This window comes from Triticum urartu, chromosome 7 (genome assembly GCF_003073215.2).
Source record: "Triticum urartu cultivar G1812 chromosome 7, Tu2.1, whole genome shotgun sequence".
Taxonomy (NCBI): Eukaryota; Viridiplantae; Streptophyta; class Magnoliopsida; order Poales; family Poaceae; genus Triticum; species Triticum urartu.
In genome coordinates this window covers 26,666,215-26,683,596 of record NC_053028.1, presented here as the reverse complement: position 1 = coordinate 26,683,596, position 17,382 = coordinate 26,666,215, and the positions used below count along the sequence as shown (strand labels likewise).

The 17,382-nt window shown below is 45.5% G+C and overlaps 1 protein-coding gene across 4 annotated transcripts in view; it reads left to right on the top strand.

Moving 5' to 3' along the window:
* Positions 1–17,382, top strand: part of LOC125520498 (callose synthase 3-like) — a 93,595-nt gene that overhangs the window by 13,015 nt on the left and 63,198 nt on the right. For all 4 annotated transcript variants that reach the window (XR_007288693.1, XR_007288692.1, XM_048685447.1 and 1 more), the window contains exon 9: positions 10,289–10,415. Coding sequence is in view for 2 of the 4 variants with exons in the window: in XM_048685447.1 (XP_048541404.1) it covers positions 10,289–10,415 (127 nt within the window). In the remaining 2 variants the exon portion in view is untranslated. The remainder of the gene's footprint in view (positions 1–10,288; positions 10,416–17,382) is intronic.

The following is a 17,382-nucleotide window of genomic DNA, read 5'->3' as shown; positions in this document are numbered from 1 at the left end:
GCAACAGAATACGCAAATGCTTTATAACTGGACCTGAAAAACACGTACTCCCTCTGTAAACCAATATAAGAGCGCTTAGATCACTACTTTAATGATCTAAACACGCTTATATTAGTTTATGGACGGAGTACCTCACAAGCATGTTGAATGTATCCCTGAATGAAAAAGAAATAACAATTCATCTAAAATGCATACAAAACCTGGGAAGTAATTCTAAGATAATTAGTAAGTCCATAGCATCGACTTGTTGGCTGGATTTATCTTCACGGTCGAAATCTGATTAAAGAAAATGCAACAAACAACTTAAATGTTAAGTTCGCAGACCACATAATCACAAATGAAATACAGTAACAGAGCCTAAACAAAACAAAAGTCTCGCTGGATTCAAGGTTTAGCGCAAAGTCAAACACTACTACCTTAGGGGCCATATTTGCTAAAACGTAGCGCCGGCTCTCCTAATACGCTACAATGATGCTATAACTCCAAAACAGGGGTCGGGCTCTCTCCTGCTGAGCTCTGCACGCACTATGCTGCCGGGCGAACCATTTTTCCGCGTCTAGCCTGACCTTGTGTGTGGCCAGCGTGCACGCACAACTCTCTCCCTCTCTCTCCTTCTCTTGTCTCACACAAGAACACACACTACGCAGAAAACACACACGTACACACACACTTCACCAAGGAAGAGGAACGCATTGGCTTTGCCAAAGAGACTTCGTAGGTAAGCACACAATGGCTACATGTTTCTTACCCAGCCCTCACGGCTTTTCTTCAATCAACAAGATTTTACATCTTAAATAGACTCACGCACGCACAAACCCAGCGGCCACACCGGCCACTAACCCATGCACTCAGGCATCACCCTGCCACTAACTGAACTAACTACATGCACTACATGCATGCCCACGTACACCCCTCGAGTAGCTCCTTCTCAGCAGCACACGACCCGGCCAGGCGGGCTAACAAACTCGCTAATTCTCTCAGCTCTAACCACCTCATCTAGCCGGTCAGGCTCCAGCCTCACGTGCTTGCCGCATCACACGGCCGTGCCGCCTCGCGCAGCTTTGCAGCCTCTCGCCGCCATCGGCATCTCGCCGTGCTTGCCGTTTCGCACGGCAGCTTGGCATCTCGCCTTCTTCGCATGCCTCCGCTGAACCTTTGCCGACCAACAAATCGCCTATACTACATCCCTAAACAAAATACAATTCAGATACATAATCAAGATTAATCCTAACACTAGGGCGAAACCAGCAAACGCCAGTGGATGTATCTATGACGGAGAGGATGTCGAACGGGAGTCGGGAAGCACACGATGACACCGGCGACGGCTGCGGCGGTACACAGGCCCTACTAGGCTATACATGGACTGGCCCATGACGCCCATTCCTACCAAGGAGATGCAGAGCATCCAGTCTCTTTTTGTCCACGGGAATCATCGGTGCAGGTACGAGCAACGCCGGCCGCTATAGCTGCCGGCTGTGGACACTGACCCACGCGATGTACGCTACGACCTCCCACGAATCCTCTCATGGAGGCACTAATGCCTGCTCAAAGAGTCCGTGGGGAAGGAGATAAGGAAATTAGGGTAAGTAAGGAAAAGAAAAGGCATTTTGAGATGTGGGTCTATCAGTACATGTGTTATCCATTGGTTGGCCCTGCACAAGACTCCGTGCAGGTTCCCAGCAGGAGAGCCGGACCGAAACTTTATTTTCGTTGTTCTTAGGCTGGTCGTAATGGTAGTATCATAGCTAGTATCATGCATGCCAACTAGGCAATTTTGATGATATGTCATAGCATTAAATGAAGAAAGAGATGGTGTAGTATCATATCATGATACCGTATCATATTAAATGCTATGCTACTTTGTGTCATGCATGGCAATAAATAGAGTACAACATGATCCTAATATATGATACTATGCATTAGGGAGGTAGTATCATACACTAGTATCATATGCATGATACTAGTATATGATACTCCCCATTACAACCAGCCTTAATTTACTGGAAACTCTATCACTTTCCTTATCCCACCGGCCGACTCTTCTAATAAGCCGCCATTATTCTTCTGACTTTGATCTTCCAAGAGAGAGAATTCCCCGAGGTGAGGACCGCAGCCTGTGATCGTGGCCATGCCCGGCGGCAGGACAGGAGCTTTCGTCGTCAACTGGCTCCGCCTTCCATCCTTACATAGGGTGAAGCAGGATCGCCCACTCTACAAGCGCCCCTTAGGGCAAACCTTACTGATCAGTGTGTCGGTCATGATTTTCATGTTGTGATCGATGTTGGCGCCACCACTATCGCCGGCCAGGAAGATGCGGCCGGCATCACCGTGCTTCGACAGCCATGGGTCACCCCTCGACGCGGCCCAGCTGAGCGCCATCCAGGAATCCTCATAGGCTACCGGGACCGACTGCTCCGGCGCGAGGCGGTAGTCAACTGACACAGTCAGTACACGACCTTGAAGACGATGGAGTTGAGGTACCCGCGGCACATCTGGACGCGGTCGAGAGGAGAATTTTCAGTAAATAAATTAAGAAAAAAAACATGGTTTAGTAACCGGTGGGACCTACGATGACAGGTGTTGGCCACCGGTTGGCTCTGCAGCATAGTGCGTGCAGGACTCCAGCAGGAGAACCCGAACCACAAAATAGCGTACTATTTTTTTCATTAATTGCAGCACGAGATAAATAAAATAAAACAAAATAAAAGCTTGTCACGGATGCTCCAAACCCCATGAAAGGTGGGTGTAACGGTGTAAGGGCATCTCAACACCACCTCCTAGAATGGACATACTATTTGTCTGTGGACTGATCAACCGACATGGATATGGGAGCCGACCATCCAACGGCATCCCCTAAATGACAACTCAGGTTCAACCAATTTCCATTTCAAATGCATAGCAATATGAGAGCAAGCTGAACTGTGGCATTCACACAATTTCTTATCACAACCAAAAAGAGGCTGATGTTCATAGTTTCTATATGTGCCCAATCACATAAGTATTAGTCCGTACAAAAAAATGGTATTTTTGCTAGCCAGAGTGGATATCTGCGCCTCCTCGCTCACTTTGCCGCGCCGCCTCCTCCTCACCATCCGCCTCCTTCTCAGATGACTCCATCTCGGCCACCAAGCGCTTCAACATCTTGACACGGATGGCGTGCATGATCATTGCCGCTTCGTCATCCAACTCGTCCATTCTCGTGGTCAACATTTTGGTATCCTCTGAAGCGATTAATTGTGAACTCAACCATCTTCTCTTAAAGCTTTAACTTCTTCTCGGTCGCCACCATCAAGATGTTGAACTTCTTGTCCTTCTTTTCCTCCTTCACGTCGGAGCACTTCACACATGCCTCCTTCTTCTTCGCCGAGATGTCCTCGAAACCCTTCATCATCATGGCAGCTACCCCTTCTGGCTTCTCCTTCTCCTCCTGCCACTTCTTCATGCAGAACCCTCTTCTAACATTCTGTGGGGGCTCATTAGTTGCTATGTTGGATCACTCTCTTCTTCCTAGGTGCTGATGTCGACAGTCTTGATAGAGTTCACAATGGGTAGTTGCCACTTTGGTGCCCTGATCAAGTTTAACCAACAATGCATGAGGACGAAGTTCCTCTAAGCCACATTCAAGAACAAGATCCATGCATGGGATAGCTAGAAAGGAAAAGATTATCAACAAGTTGCATATCTGGCAATCACTAACACAAATAACAACTTACTTGCTCGGTGATTAGTGCACCACTTGGCCAACAGATGATTACTTGTTTCAAATGTTTGCAATACTTGCTCATGACCTCTTGGATGGTGTACCAATTGTGCTCGAGTGACTTCCTTCCACATTTGCATGTGAGTTCATTGTGGTAGGGCTCAAAAATCTTGTGCTTATTGAACCAAGTATGAATTTTGGTCCAAAATGTTGCACCCTTTTGCTCCGTGCCATGCATCGAATCAATGCTACTGGCCAACGATGCTCGGCACAATAATTTGTCCTCCATTGTGTTGAAACTCTCCCCCCCCCCCTCTTCTTTGGATTAGTCGACCATTTCTCTTGATAAAGGTCGTTGTCACCATGCTATGTCGGATAGCCGGTATAATAACCTGATAGCTAGGTATATCTGTCCCGCTGTGTGCCAGGCTGGGTGCTAGACTGGGTGTATGTGTCTAGCTGCTGGTGTGGACCTTCGGCTCCGAGTTGTCGACTTGCTAGTACTCACATCATTCTTTGCCCCAACCTCCTTCATGGATCATCTCCAATAACCTCCTATATGTGTCGGCATACACCGTCTCGCCCGGTTGAGACATACCAGGGAATAGACAACGGGCACCAAGATTATCCATGATTAGCATCCGCAACCAGGTAAGTTGCGGTGACGTTGAATCGGTGAAATTGAGCGATGCCGCTTTGACGTCAACGCAATACAACTCGTGATCAACGGCGGAGCCTGGGGACTGCCAGTCGAGCTGCTTGGCAGTGGAAAGCATCCCCGATTCCATAAAAAAGTTTAGCCTCCTTCCAAAAAAATTGATGGATGAAATGGAAAAAGAAAATCACAGATAGCAATTGAGACGCTCAACTTCAATGTTGCTGAAACAAAACAAGAAAGCATGCATGGTTCCTTTTTAATGCATAGCCTCTTCCATTTTTTAAAAAGAAATAGCCTCTGTAGAAGTGCATGCTCTAGCCAATACAACCAAAAGACCGATTTGATGGAAGAGATTAGGAAGCACATTATACGTCAACACTCTCCCTACCGTGTGGCTCCCTCGGGCCTAAACGTGGACCGAAAGTGGGCTGCAATTTAGTTGCGCCAGCCGGGTGTTGAACTCAAGATCTCTTGGCACTGATACCATGTAGAAGTGCATGCTCTAGCCACGGAACCAAAAGACCAATCCGATGGAAAAGACTAGGCAGCACATTATACGTCAACAGCCTCCTGCCATATAAACTCCGCGGATGAAAAGGAAATACATAACAGATTGCATATGACACGTTTAATGTTGGTGAAAAGAAGGAAAGCATCAACGGTTCCTTAAAAAACGATAGCCTACTCCCATAAAAACTCCATCAAAGAAATGAAAAAAAAATCCATTTGATGAGCCTTGAACGTCGGTAAATAAAATCTCTCCCGACTGAAATAGCAAAAAAACATTCACGCAAGAAAAGGAAAAACATCTATGCCTCGATCCTGGCCCCTGAAACATACGTACGTAACATATAGACTGTCCCATCCAGAAAATAAATCTGACACATAATGTTTTTTTAGCTGCCGGTGACACGTAATGTTGGTGAGACAAAAGAAGCAAAGCATCCATTGGTTCATCCTTCTATAAAAACTCCACCAATCAAAAGAAAAGAAAAGACTCACGCAAGAAAGGAAAGATACCTCTCCCTCTAACATGATTCTTTGGGGGTACCGATTGCTAATACGTATATGCATATATAGTATGTCTATGCATTTAGTTTTTTATACTTTTAACAAAGAGAAAAATTAGCAATTAAAACATCTTTATATACATATAAATTCCTGCATTAACAAAAAAAAGAATCAAGATGTATCCTGCGCCACAAAAAGCTGATATAAACACATGATTGTCTATATGATATACTAGATATGTGTAGTATGGATAGAAAATTTAAAATTTCAGGGCTCATGCAAATACATTTATTTGAAAGAATTTGTTGGTAGAGATAAGAATTTCGATTCTGAATAATCAACGGTGTTTATAGTATACAACTACCACTTTTTAAAATACATATATTATCTGCTACGATATCACGTATGTTGATAGAAAGCCGTGCATGCATGTGTCCATTATTCTGTATAGACAAAAAGTTCTCCATAATTCTACCATGCTTCCGTGGCAAAAAGTAAGATTTATGTTTTTTTTTTGGTTGATTAAGAAAGCAAGATATATGCTACAATAGGGCACTTGATCTTTAGTACCATTTAGAAACGTATAGGTCACGAGTATATGATACATGCAATAACTTATGCGATTGTAATCGTGTTGTCTACCAAAGTAATACAACACTTTCACATATCTTCTATAAATCTGAGGTGGTTCGCCATCACACATCGATAGTGTATATAACGTTGTGACACAATTGGACTTAAACAATGTAATTAGAAAAATAGTCAAGGCAATGTAACCTCATTAGACCTTATGTGCATGTGTAACAATAATAACCTATATCAACATATTCAAAATATTGTTTGATATTTCTGTTTTTCAAATATTTGTAATCTAAAATTAAAATTTCTAGCCCGTGCGGGTGCATGGGGTGACTACTAGTTAGTATAGTAGGTATATGTATAGATATAGATTAAAGTAGGTATAGATAGATCCTAAATTCTAGAAAGTGCAGCTGCGCTTTCCCGTCGTTGCAAGCGCACGCTGTGTTAGCCATCTGATCGAGGAGACTGAATTAAAACCAATCCATTTGTAGGGCTCACATACAGGAATTAATGTGCAGGAAAAGCACCTGGTCCCCCACGCGTCTTCATCCCGTGATTTCTCAGCAAAATCCCACGTGCATGCATTTATTTGAGGTTTCAATTTTTTTGAAAATCCATAACTTCTGATTTGAGCGTCGAATACAAATCCGCTTTCACGGTCGTGTTTCTCGCAATGAGTTCTTCAAAAGTATATCTCATATGAGTATATTTGGACTCAACTTTGGGTGCTACGGATACATCTTTAGTGCTATGGGAAACCAAATTTTTGTTAGCGTGCGTAGTATGACTTCCTATCATTGAAAATAAATTTGAAGTTGGCTACAAAGAATACCAATTTAACTAGTTTCACCTCTAAGTTCCACCATAGCTAGCAAGTATTCTACTGTAACTAGTTTCGCCTCCAACTTGATAGTATTGTAGCTAACCTAGTTTCTGAGGGAGGCTAACTTTATCCTAAGTCGCCTGCCATGACTAGCGAGTAGTTTAATATCATCCTTAGTTGCATACAATACTTTTCGGTATGATAAGCAACTTAGTTTCATAAATAAGCAACTTAGTAACACTATGTGCAACTTTCAATGTATTGTAGGCAACTGAAATAGCAATGGCAGGCAACGAAGCACCACCGGCAGGCAACTTCTGAGTGTTTGTAGGCAACTTATAGAAATCAGTGATAAGAAACTTCACAATGTTGCAGGCAACTATTTTATAAAGTTAGGCAACTGAGCAATAATGATAGGCAACTAGTTACCAATAGCAGGCAACTAAGCATCAATGGTAGGCAATTTCATAGTATTTATAGGCAACTAAGCATCAACAATAGGCAACTGAGCAGCTATGATAGGAAAGTTGGGAAAATTCACAAGTTCACATAGTGTAGTGAAGTTGCTTGTATGTGGCACTAAAGGCGCCTCATGTTCTATCTATTTTTTCTCGTTTTTACATAAACCAACCTAATAGGCATTTCTACTACGCCAAAAAGAAGAAGTTGCTTTACTATAACACTAAAGTTGCCTCCATTGCACCTAAAGTTTCTCATAAAAAAAGTTCAACGAAACCTACCCATATGGGATCTAGTTTTGAAGAACTCGTCGTGAAAAACCCAACGGTGAAAACGGATCTGAATTTTGATGCTTGAATCAAAAGTTATGGCTTTCTCTAAAAGATTTAAGGCCAAACAAATGCACGTCATAAAGATCTTGGCTGGTTTCCTTTTCGATGTTTATTACAAAACCACATGGTCATGCGACAGATCAGGTGATTTCCTTCCTAAAAATGGAAGTGTGCCCGATCACACGAACGAGCGCTTGGGCGCTCCCTAGCCACGTCCTAGATAGATATATAGTTTTCTTATGTTTTCATTTGACTTCCTGACGTAAGGCAAACTTTACTGGATGTAAAAATATGGCGTACTGATCTTAAAATAGCCAAGGGGCTGACGGCTTTCAACGCTGAAAGAACAGCGGCTACTGGCTAGTGGCCTTGGATCTCGCGGGTGGCGTGCTAGAGACTCGTATAGTCTGGGTGTGGCCATGGTGCGGCCTCCTTGGCACAGTGGCTGGAGGCTGGAGGAGTGGGAGACGGCTGGATCTGGCCAGATCTGGTGTCCCAGGCACGGCGGCTATTCGCTCCTTGCGACTACTACAAGGTGGGCGGCGACAATGGCAAGCTTTGGCGGCCGACATGCTTGGTTTGGCTCATGGTGGTGACGGGCTATGGTGCTGGTGCGGGGGCATGTTCCTGTTGGAGGTGCTACATAGGGTTCTTTGGTTAAAGACAGAGGGTGTTGGGCGCAGCAGAATCAACTTGAAGCTTTGGTTTTGACCCGTAGGCGGCTCATGGTGGGACGGAAAAGTTCTGAGGGAATGCTTTCTCCCGACCTTGTGGGTGCCGTCGACGACGCTCTCGGTCGTCGTTCCCTCATAGGCGTCATCATGGGACTGTCCTTCACCTATGAGGGGCCTTGGCTCTCCAAGTGAAAACCTAAGCTCCTAATATTTCCAAAGCAGGAGACGACGGCGTCTTTGTGGTTTCCTCTTCGGGGTGTCATTTGGGAGAGCTAGCTTGTGGGTGCTGCGATTCGTGTTCTCCTGCTTCTAGTTTGGTGGATGCCACAGCATCGGCCCCGGACGACTAATGTGTACCGAGGTAGCGGCCTCTTGAAGCGATGCTCGAGGTAGCTCCATGGGTGGGGCGGCAGTTGGGCGTTCGCTTGGGTGTCAATCTTGGACCACTTGGCTGACAGGTTTGTAGACTTGTTCAACACGCCACAGCGGGGGTGGTTGGACGGTACGTCGGGGTGGCTGCCCTAGATGTGGTGCAGGCGTGCAGCGTTCGTGGTCTTCATGTGGTTCCCTCAGCAATGTGCGCTGCGGGCATCAGGTTCGAGCGAAGTTCCAACTCGAGTGCGGGCGGTAGCCCCGGAAGGTGGTGTTGGTGGGTTGCGCATGGCATGACGTGACACATGAAGGTCGGGGCGGCAGCCTCGAAATTTTTACGACACCTAAGGTGTTTGACCTAATGTCGTGCGGGCAATGAGGTTGCTCTCGACATCGGTGTTGGCGTCCAGGCTTCTGTGCCAACGATGATGGCGGAGCGATGTCGGAGATGCGACAATGGTTGTGGTAGCCACCTCTTCTCCGGCATGTTCGCGGGATTGCCTCAGCTAAATTATTGCTACGAAGTCGAAGCTGCGGTCGCGGGACCTGGTGGCGTACAATGACGAGAAGCAGGCTCTGCTGAAAAAGGCAGTGCCTAGGATGCGCTTAGGCACACTGGGCACTAGGCAATGACCTAACCCCTCGCCTAGGGCATAAGCGAATCTCTAGGCAGTACAAGCAAGAAATTGTCCGCTCAAATGAGAAATTATACGTTATTGCACAAACATGCCAAAAGGGTCATATTCCAATGGAATTACATGGTAGTTTACTCACTCGCATGCTTTAAATCAATACAGGTATGCAACATAAAACCCAAATACAACATGATTTCCAAATATACGTTGGCCTAGGCTACGCCTAGGGCTTTGAAGCGCCACCTAGACGCTATGCAAAGGCCAACCGCCTCGCTAACGCCTAGCGCTTTTTCCAACCTTGGAAGCAGATGGTTTGTTCGGTTATCTTTTTTGGCCCCAGCCATGCCTAGTTCTTCTTCACAGTCATTTGTTAGTGTCGGAGCTGCACTGCCTGGTCAGAGGTGGCTTGGTCCTAGAGCAAATCTTCATATAGCTACATATGACCTCTGTAGTGTGGGTTGAGTCGACGATCGTCCACGGCGAAGTAGGAGTCATTTACACAGTGTTCGGGGATGGCGATGACGCCTCTAGGGAGGGGTGATGACGATGATGCTTTCGTGTTGTCTGGGCAAAGCCCACTTTGGAGTGGTTTGTGTGGGTATCTTTTGTGTGCCCCTCAGCGGTTGTCACAGTTTTTTGCTCGGTTTTTCATAATTAATTCGGCAATCTGATTTTGGCTTGAATTTTTCTAATTAATCGAGCAATTATTTTCTTATTAATGAATATAGAAATCCTGCCATTTCAAAAAAAGATAATTAAAGATGAAAAATTAAGAGGCACTGATTTAACTTGCTAAAACCTTATCAGAAAAACAGCATAGACACATACGCAGAATAATTATTCACGAACCAGTTCCTGTAATACTAGAAGCACATAACTCAAGTTTATAATGCATTGGTGTCATAACTCAAGAGCCTACACGCTGGTCCTAATTCGGGTCACAAAGTCAGTAACCATGATTGCGTGATATAGTATTCAAAGAGAGATTTTACGGTATTTAAAACTCTTTGGCTAACTAATTATTTGGTCATTGCTTATGTAGGTTACCAATTATTCCACAGGGCGTACAACAACGCAAGCTTCTGTATTTGGGCCTTTATCTGCTCGTATGGGGTGAGGCAGCTAACCTGAGATTCATGCCGGAGTGTCTTTGCTACATCTATCATCATGTACGATCAATTTCTTTCTTATCCTTAATTTAAGCATCCAAATAAAATAACTATATGGGAGAGGATGGGTTGCAAGTCAAGTATGTTTGCAATTACGGCTAATCCGACAAATAGCCATATCTATACATACATACATACATACATACATACATACATACATAGATACATATATCTAGACAGACAAATGTTTCCTATCACCAGTAGTAGTTACCCGCATCTGAGTTCTGTATGTTGTATGTAGGATATATCAAAACTGAGAATATGTACGTGTAGTACTATGTACTAGTATATAAGTATATTTGGATTGCATATATCCTACTTTTTTAGGTAGTATGTACTCATTTTTTAGTATATTGTTTTGTACATACAAATATAAAGGTATTTTCAAAATATACCAAAAATTATGGACTCGCATGCAATTCTTTTCTATAGCTTGCTTTGAAATATCTTAGCTATAGTATATGAACATACTACCAAATGGTAATTATCCCTGGGTGGTAGGATGAATAATTCATATCTTCAAATTTTTAACCCCAAATCTATCATGTCATGTATGAAACTTGATTAGAAAACAAAATGGGGTGTCATGTTTGAAATAAAGGACGTGGACCTATGTGGATCTTGAGCCATGTTTATTAGGCTAAGGTGTGTAATATATTTTTCTCTCATTGCAACGCACAGACATGTTTGCTAGTAATAAATATGTGTGCTGTCAAATTTAGCTAATTTACGAAGTAAGTCAGGAACAACACTAGAGGTAAAGGTGGCATATGTTGTGCGACGATGCATTCCAATAGTTGTGACTGTTGAGTTCGTAAGTGAGCTGTGGGTCAACCTGCATAACTCCCACCAGACCTTGCTTGTGAAGATACGGTCTCGGTCAGAAACCATAGCATCAGGTGGTGCATGCTGCTTAAATACATTATCCATAGACCATATAGCTTTTCACCACTTGCAAAGCTGACAAAGTGTGTCCCAGGGGTATAAAGTGATCGTACCATGTTAGCTTGTCAACCACGACAAGGATAGCGGTAAAGTCGTGGGACATTGGGCGCCCTTCCATGAAGTCGAGGGTGACCATCTGCCAGGCTTGCTCTGGCATGGATAAGGGTTGCAACATCCCAGGTTAACAGACATGCTCAGCCTTCGCTTGTTTGCACACTCCACATTGACCAATGAACTGCTTCACTGTCTGTTTCAGACGCGACCACCCAAACAGTTTCGTAATGGTGCTGTAAGGGGCATGCACCCCAGAGTGCCCACCCAAGGCACTTGCATGAAATTGCTGCAAAAGCTGTTGTTGTACGGTAGTATTGGATCCAATCTAAACTCTCCCTTTGTAACGAACGAGTCCCTCTCGGACAGAGAAGGGGTACTGTACACTGGTGCTTGCACTGCGGCTGCTGCGAGTAAGCGAGTGCATTGTGGGTCTTTTTCCGATAAAGGGTAATATATTAATATCAAGACGATATCAAGTACACCCGGCCTCTGCAACAACACAATGTCGCGATCAAGTTGAGGTATCGAGGATGTACATAGCCAAAAAATAAAACAAGAACAAAAGAAAGAAAGAAAAAAAACTAAGATCTAAGGCACGCAGTAACAAGCAGCAACATCAACCACTTCCATGACAGCACACAGGCTGCGAGAAGGTTCTCCAAAAGCAACGTCTTCGGGAAAAGATAAGGACACACAAGTGTCACTGTTGCCGGATTCAATCAAAGACTAAATCCTGAGTTTTCACCCTGAGAGTAGAACTGGGAGAAATTCCATGCAATGCCTACAACAAGGTAACGATGTCGAAACATCGCCATTGCCAGGTATGACCAACGAAGGTCACACCATGGGTTTTCACCCTGAAACTCAAGTCCCGATACTGAATTAGCACCCCAAAACACAGGCATGATGTTTTGTTGCATCCACTTGACAACCACCTTCATTCCTTTTGTCCTTGATAAGGCCGCCCAGACCAGTCGGCAATGAGTATGCATCTCGTGCACGAGGACCATATGGAACATGACATCTCATAATGTCTTTAGCTTGATTGTTGGGCTTTCCAACCATTGCTCACGCGCACGGTTGATCAATGCGACCAAAGCTATCCTCATATGAGCTTACTGACAGGCGACGACACGACTGCCAAGCACCGCCGAAACCCATGTCAAGGGCCCCTCCAGCAGGCCCATACCGTCCTTGCCATTAGCTGATGACAAGCTTGCGAAAATGAATCCCCTTCAGTTGTCCAGCTACACCCGTGGCCACACACTATCGTGATCTGTAGTCTTCTGTTTCGAATCACGGAAGAGTTGAACCACAAGTGACAGCCGCCGCCATGGATGACATCTCCGTTTCGATTCTTCAACCACCACTGCACATGTTGCCGCGACCACCGCTGCTTAGATCCATAGGCAGCCGCTGGCCTGACCTTGAAGCCGCCGAAGCGAAGCTCACACCAAAAAGTCCCGGGACCGCCGTCCCGATTCCGATCTCCGCCAAACGCAAGGCCGTCTAGGGTCGCACCCTGCGCTAGGACGGACGTCCCCTCAGCGGAAGAGGACGAGAGCCCGCCACCGCCATCCACTGATCGGGATTTACCCGTCGGCTTCCTCCGGTGGCAGCGGGGTGGAAGGAGGAGAAGGGAGACGGGGGCGGCGGCCGCATTGCGGGTCTTGGTGGTATCCTTGTTTGACTGCCTCGAGCAAGGTGAGTACGCCCATAGAGACAACAAGAATCTGCTCTCCACGTTCTGCCTGATCCGACACAGCATCTGCAGCCTGGTTGGTGCCTCCTTTGCGATATTCAATGGTGTACTGAAGTCCAAGCAATTTTTTCAAGGCCTTCTGTCGCCAAGATATTGTCAATCGTTGTTCATCCAAGAAGGCCAAAATCCGATGATAAGTTCTAATGGTGAACACTGGGAGGAGCAGAGACGAACGCCAACGATTCACGGCCATTAGAATGGCCATACATTCCTTCTTGTAAGTCTACAGTGGGAAAATATATAATAGAGCACCTGCACCCAGGTCCTCTTTATCTAGCCATCAATTTTCCGCATCGCGATTCATGCAAACTTATGCGGCATGACAAAGCTTTCTAAGTAGAATCTAGGATAAATTTCTAAGTAGAATCTAGGATAAATCTTTTAGATTTTTTTGTCAAACATAAATATATAAAATACATTTTGTTTGATTAAAAAAACTCATATTTTTAGTATTTATGTCGGACAAAAAATTCTGAAAGATTTAACCTAGATTCTAGTTAGAAAACTTTGTCACACTACAATTTAAACTTCAAGGTATGTTTTATATGAGAGAAAAAAAAAGAAAATTTCATATAGAAAGTGAGTTGTGTCGCATGGATTTTAAAGCGATATTGAAGAATTAGGATAGTAGGGCCGGGATGCAGGTGCTCTAAAAATCCACGTCCATCGACAGTGCGTGCAACTTACGACCCATAGCTTTATTCACGAAGGCTAGGGGGTGGTGCCCTTCCATGAGAACGGCTCCAATGCCACGATAGGAAGCATCGGATTCCAAAATAAAGGGCTTTGACACCTTACCCCAATCGCTGCTAGGGAGTGTGTCGTCGTCCAGAATCTCGTGGGGGACGACATGGGGTCCGCGCTGCCGGATGTGCGGCTCGCTGCTCTTTATTCTCCCTCCAAGGGCAGGTTCTCCGCTCGTGCGTCCTACGCCCTCGTCCTCCTTGGGGGAGTGGAGGAGCCCAATGGTGGCTTCGTCTGGTCCTCCCCGGCCCCCTCGCGTGTGAAATTCTTTGGCTGGTTGCACACCTTGGCGCGCATCCACACGCGAGACGTCCTGCTGCGAAAGACCATCCTCACGACGGCGGAGGCGGGGTGGCCGTGCTGCACGACGGAGTTGGAGACTGCTGATCATCTCGTCTTCGAATGACTGTTCGCGCGGGAGTTCTGGCGAAGTGTTGGACTGTGGCCGGAAGGCACCTCAGTCTGGTCCCTTCATCTCTTCGACGCCTCCCCCGCGGTTGGCGCTGCATTGCCATCGGCGTTCGTTCTCATGCACTGCTGGCGTCTTTGGAAGAGGTACAACGCCATTGTGTTCAGGGAGAGCTCGCCGTCCCTGGCCGCCACCCCCAAGGACTGTCGTGACAACGCTGGGCTCTGGTGGTCAAGGTTCAAGGAGGGTCACCGGGCGCATGTGGATGTCTGGCTAGGTGTGCTTAGTGTTGCTTAACTATCCTTTGTTTGTGTACCGTAGCCCCCTCCACTCGATGAGTGGATCCTTATTTCTACACGCCTGCACATCCCCCCCCCCCCCCCCGAACGCCCCCAGCCCCCCTGTAAAACTGGTTGTTCAGGGCGTTTTTGCCCTCGTAAACCAAGCTGCTCCTGCCAAATCATCCAATAATTCATCAATGATTGTCATGGGAAACCAGTCATTCACCGTGAAGGCCTTAAGGTGGCGATAATCCACTTAGAAGCGACATGCTCCATCTTTCTTGAGCACCAGTAGGAGTTATCAACATTGAACTGTTCTGCACACTCGAGGACAATGCTAGTTTGTTTTAATTGTGAAAAATTTACGGAGCAAGTGTTGAAACTTGAAACAATGATCTACCAAACATTTCCAAGACAGCGGCAACAAAATACTCCCATACTAGAAATTTGATGTGTGCTTTAAACGACTAACCACAACGCGGCCGCGCCCATGAAATGGATGACTGTTATGTCAACCCGTGGGATTGTCCCCATCAAAATCAGGGCAATCAAATCAAGAAGAAGCAACTCTATTGCTCCTAGAAGAAGTACTGCTATCACAAGAACCAAACGATGGACTAGTAGGGAAAGGGGAACGAATCACACCATTGGCTGGATCAGTGTCTGGGGCGCAAGCCTCCCGAGGACTAAAACCCGAGTGCTGGTGAAACGTCGTGGATGATTAGCCTGTGGCCATCGCCACCGAGAGCAAGCCCAGATGAAGGCGCATCCGCCGAAGGAGCAACATCATTAGTAGGGTTAGTGGGAGCCTCCACACCAGACACAAACGGGCTGCCCGCGAGCTCTGCATGGATCTCGCCCAGATCTGCCTCCAACTTGTACACAACGTGATCCACCCCTGGCCGCCACGCCGCTAGGTCATTCGCCGTGTGCTCAAGCAATGTGAACATCGGCTCCATCTTATCCAGAGACTTCTCTGTCGGTGCGATGCGAAGAGCGCCTTGGCTATAGTCCCACACTCCGTCGCCTGTGCCATCATCTACTTCTGCACATCCAATTCCGCCATGATTGTTTTGAGGCTATAGGTGCGCACTCGGTCTAGGATGGAAGTGGGTGGTGAGGATTTTGCAATAAGATATGAAGTCTAACAACTAGGATATGATTCGGGCTTCTCTCTCGATCTAGTTTGAATTTAGGGTTACATATACTATAGTAGAAGCAAGAAGGGGAATGGGCCATAGGTTTCACCAGAGGCTTCTCTCTTGAAAGAAAATAATACGATGGGTGAACAAATTACGGTCTAGCAATTGATAGAAAAGCGCAAAATTATGAAGATATCCAAGGCAATGATCATGAATATAGGCATCACATCCGTGTCAAGTAGACCAACTCCTGCCTACATCTACTACTATTACTCCATACATCGACCGCTATCCAGCATGCATCTAGAGTATTAAGTTCATAAGAACGGAGTAACGCCTCAAGTAAGATGACGTGATGTAGAGGGATAAACTCAAGAAATATGATGAAAACCACATCTTTTTACCCTTGATGGGAGCAATACAACATGTGCCTCGCTACCCCTACTATGTCACTTGGTGAGGACCACCGCTAGATTGAACTCAAAACTAAGCACATCTCCCATTGCAAGAAGAACCAATCTAGTTGGCTAAACCAAACCGATAATTCGAAGAGAAATATAAAGATATTTGGTCATGCATATAAGAATTCAGAAAAGACTCACATAATATTCATAGATAATCTGATCATAAATCAACAATTCATCGGATCAAGACAAACACACCGGAAAAGAATATTACATCGGATAGAACTCCAAGAACATCGAAGAGAACGTGGTATTGAAGATCATAGAGAGAGAAGAAGCCATCTAGCTACTAGCTATTGACTCATAGGTCTGTGGTAAACTACTCACGCTTCATCGGAAGGGCAATATAGTTGATTTAGATGCCCTCCATGATCGAATCCCCCTCCGGCAGGGTGCCAGAAAAGGCCCCAAGATGGGATCTCACGGGAACAGAGGCTTGCGGCGGCTGAAAAGTATTTTGGTGGATGCTTCTGGTGTTGGGGGAATATTTGGGTATTTATGAAGCGAAGATTAGGGTTAGGAGGTCTACGGGGGGCCCACAAGCCTAGGGGCGCGCCCCTAGGGCTTGTGGCCTCCCCGTAGGTCTTCTGGCCTCCTCTCCAAGTCTCCTGGGTGTCTTCTGGTCCAAGAAAAATCACGGTAATGTTTTGTTCCGTTTGGACTCCGTTTGATATGTGTTTTCTGTAAAACTCAAAAACAAGGAAAAAACAGAAACTGACACTGCGCTCTGGGTTAATAAGTTAGTCCCAAAAATAATATAAAATAGCATATTAATGCGTACAGAACATCCAAAATAAATAATATAATAGCATGGAACAATAAAAAATTATAGATATGTTGGAGACGTATCATGTACTCATACTCACGCCCACTCACCATGTGGTTGCAAACAAGAGCATCACCACTAGCAAGTCTAACAAACAAATGAGACTATTGCAACACATTTATATCACTGAGAGTACCCAGCGTACCAGAAAAGCAATGTCCAATACATCAATCATTTGATGCTAGGGCCTCTAGCACAATTGTTGCATCACAAGACTTGCCATGGTACTGCCGATGCCATGCTTTCACGCAGTTTTTCCAAGTCCAATGCATGCAATCAACGTTTCCTAGCATGCCGGGCCAACCTTGCCTCTCCCTTGTTGCCATCAAAGTTTTTGTGT